Source organism: Juglans regia, chromosome 2, assembly GCF_001411555.2.
Source record: "Juglans regia cultivar Chandler chromosome 2, Walnut 2.0, whole genome shotgun sequence".
Classification (NCBI taxonomy): domain Eukaryota; kingdom Viridiplantae; phylum Streptophyta; class Magnoliopsida; order Fagales; family Juglandaceae; genus Juglans; species Juglans regia.
In genome coordinates, this window is record NC_049902.1 from 37,009,479 (window position 1) to 37,012,226 (window position 2,748).

At 39.7% G+C, this 2,748-nt stretch overlaps 1 protein-coding gene across 1 annotated transcript; it reads right to left on the bottom strand.

Annotated features, from left to right (window-relative positions):
- Positions 1 to 368: 368 nt before the first annotated feature.
- Positions 369 to 2,358, bottom strand: LOC108983462 (cytochrome P450 71D9-like). Its single transcript, XM_018955098.2, has 2 exons — positions 1,403 to 2,358; positions 369 to 1,169 (listed from the first exon to the last, which is right to left on the bottom strand). The coding sequence occupies exons 1-2, from the start codon at positions 2,306 to 2,308 to the stop codon at positions 543 to 545; spliced, it is 1,533 nt and encodes a 510-aa protein (XP_018810643.1). The 5' UTR covers positions 2,309 to 2,358; the 3' UTR covers positions 369 to 542.
- Between the last annotated feature and the right edge of the window lie 390 nt (positions 2,359 to 2,748).

Consider the following 2,748-nt stretch of genomic DNA (forward strand, 5'->3'; position numbering starts at 1 on the left):
ACTGTGAAGAATTTTTTTTTTTTCACCCCAGCACGTTGAGTGTGCTGGGGACTCTACAAACAGTAAAGTGTGATTTAGATTTTTTCTTTTTTATTACTAATGGTGTTGATGGACGGTAATGGTGTCGTGCGACGGTGGGCGATGGGGAGATGGTGTTCTTCGATTTAATGGGGCTCAAATTGATTTCTGAATAGAGAGATGTGTGGTGTTTCATTATTGATCAGTGTAACGAGTCTATTGTAATTTCTGTGAAATTGTTGACGTGGTGGAGTATTATTAGACGCTGTTAAAGCCTTATTTTCGGATGGACCGATCAAAGCGTTTCACTTTTTTTTTTTTTTTACTTTCTCTGCAATATAAACCGAATGTTTACACTTAAGAGAATTGGGTTTTATTCTTTTATTGTAGAGAAGGGAGGCACACAACTTTTGAAAGAAATCTAATGCCACTTACACATTGCATTCGGTTTTGTGCACAAGCATCCATGATATGTAGAGTACGCAGAAAACCCAAAGAGAGATGATACATTTTTGATGTAGGGCTTATTCAACTGGAAAGGGATTATTATAAGCAATGGGAATCAAGTGCAGAGGGTCTTTTCTTCTAGCTGTAAGGCCATAGGTCTCAGTCATGTCCAGGTCTTCATGCTTCGTTCCATTGGGAAGTTTCCAATCAAAATGATACAAAAACAGGGCAAGTGGGAACTCAACATTGACCAAGCCGAATGTCATGCCTGGGCACATCCTTCTTCCGGCTCCAAATGGGATGAACTCGAAATTTGTCCCCTTCAAGTCAATTGAGCTATCAAGGAATCTCTCTGGATTGAAACTCTCAGCTTCAGGCCAATATTTGGGATCTCTTGCAATTGCCCACCCATTAACAATGACTTTTGTTTTGGCCGGAATTTCGTACCCATCAATTTCACACCTCTCCATTGATTCTCTGGGCAGTAGCAGAGGAGCGGGAGGATGTAGTCTCAGGATCTCCTTAACAACTAATTTTAAATATTTCATCTCGGTAATTCCTGCTTCATCCACCCTCCCTTTTCTATTAAAAACTTCTCTCACTTCGGCCTGTGCCTTCTTCATCACTCTTGGATGTTTTATCATTTCTGACATTGCCCAAGTCAGGGTTGTGGCTGATGTCTCACTCCCAGCGCTGAACATGTCCTGCAAAAGATTAATGAAGTTTGAGAGTCGAGCACTTGAAAAAAAAGTCCCGTACAAGCTGCACACAGTCAAGAACAATCTACGTTTGTGACTCCATGTAGGTTCTGAGATCTGAAAAAGGATCTCCAAATATATATTGCAGTAAAAGGTTGCTTAAGGAGGCAAAATAACGTGTGATATTCGTCGGAAGTATGCAAGATTTCGGCAGAAGGTGAATAAAAAAAAAAATTTACCAGGATTACAGCTTTGACGTGGTCGTTCGTTAAGGAAAACTCACTGCCACGATGCTCCAGGAAGTTTAACAGAACATCAACAAAATCTTCTGTGGTTGCAGCCTGACCACCTGCTTTTGTTGTTGCCCTGGCCTCTTTATGCTCTTTGATGATGTTTTCCATTATCCTGTCAACTTCTTTATGAAACCTCTCAAGTTTTATGCTCATACCACTGATCAGATGAAGCATTTTAACAGAAGGAAAGACATCTGCAATATCGAAACCTGCAGCCAACTTGAAAACTTCCATAACAGCGGAAAGGAACTTTTCTTGGTCTTTGCACTCCTTACCAAAGGCCGCCCTTGAAGTAATGATAGACATTATCGAGAACAGTTTCTCAGTAAGATTGATGGAAGATCCTGCTTTTGAAGCAATCCATTTAATAAGGTTTGATAACTCTTCTTGTCTAATCGGTCGGAATGACTCAACACGTTTTGAGCTTAAAAGCTCCAGGATGCAAAGTTTTCTTAGTTCTCTCCAGTAACTGCCATATGGTGCAAAGATGATATCTTTAGAACCATAGGACATGATCTCTGAAGCTAGAATACTGGGCCTTGATGCAAAGATTGAATCATGAGTTTTCATCACCTCTTTGGCGAACTCTGGAGATGAAACCACAACGGTGGAAACTTCTCCAAGTTGAAGGTACATCAGAGGTCCATACTTGTTGGACAAGTCTCTTAATGCATGATGTGGTAGAGAGCTAACAAACTGGTGCATGTTTCCAATGATAGGTAGCTTCCATGGCCCTGGGGGTAGATTTAGAGTAATTGAGTGGTTGGTTTTGAATTTCTTCCCTATCTTCAGGACCATAAACATAAAGAAGAAGGTAAACAGAATTGGGAAGGAAAACAAATGGAGCTCCATGAGGAAAGTAGACAAGTACTGTGAATTAGAGAAGTACTACTGCTTTTGGTGACTTTGCATCAGCATCTCATCCGTATTTATGCTTTTTTTTTTTTTGTGATACATTTATGATCTACCTGCTTTAATATAATATTATCGTTTAACTATAAAAAAAATGATCTACCTGCTCTAAGTTTTGTTTTCTACCTTCACTAGCATCTTGCCAATGTCAGATCCACACGGCAGAAGGATCTCCAACAAACTAGCAATGTTTCAGTCCGACCGCATCATATGTTTGTCGTGCTTCTATATTTTCTACGAAGTTAGTCCTGCGCATAATGTGTGTGTGTGTATATATATATATATATTTATGCATATATGTATGCTTGTATGTATTGCAGCTGGGAGCTGAGGGATGTAGCTGCACATGGAATAATTACAATTATATTCCATGGTTTTTA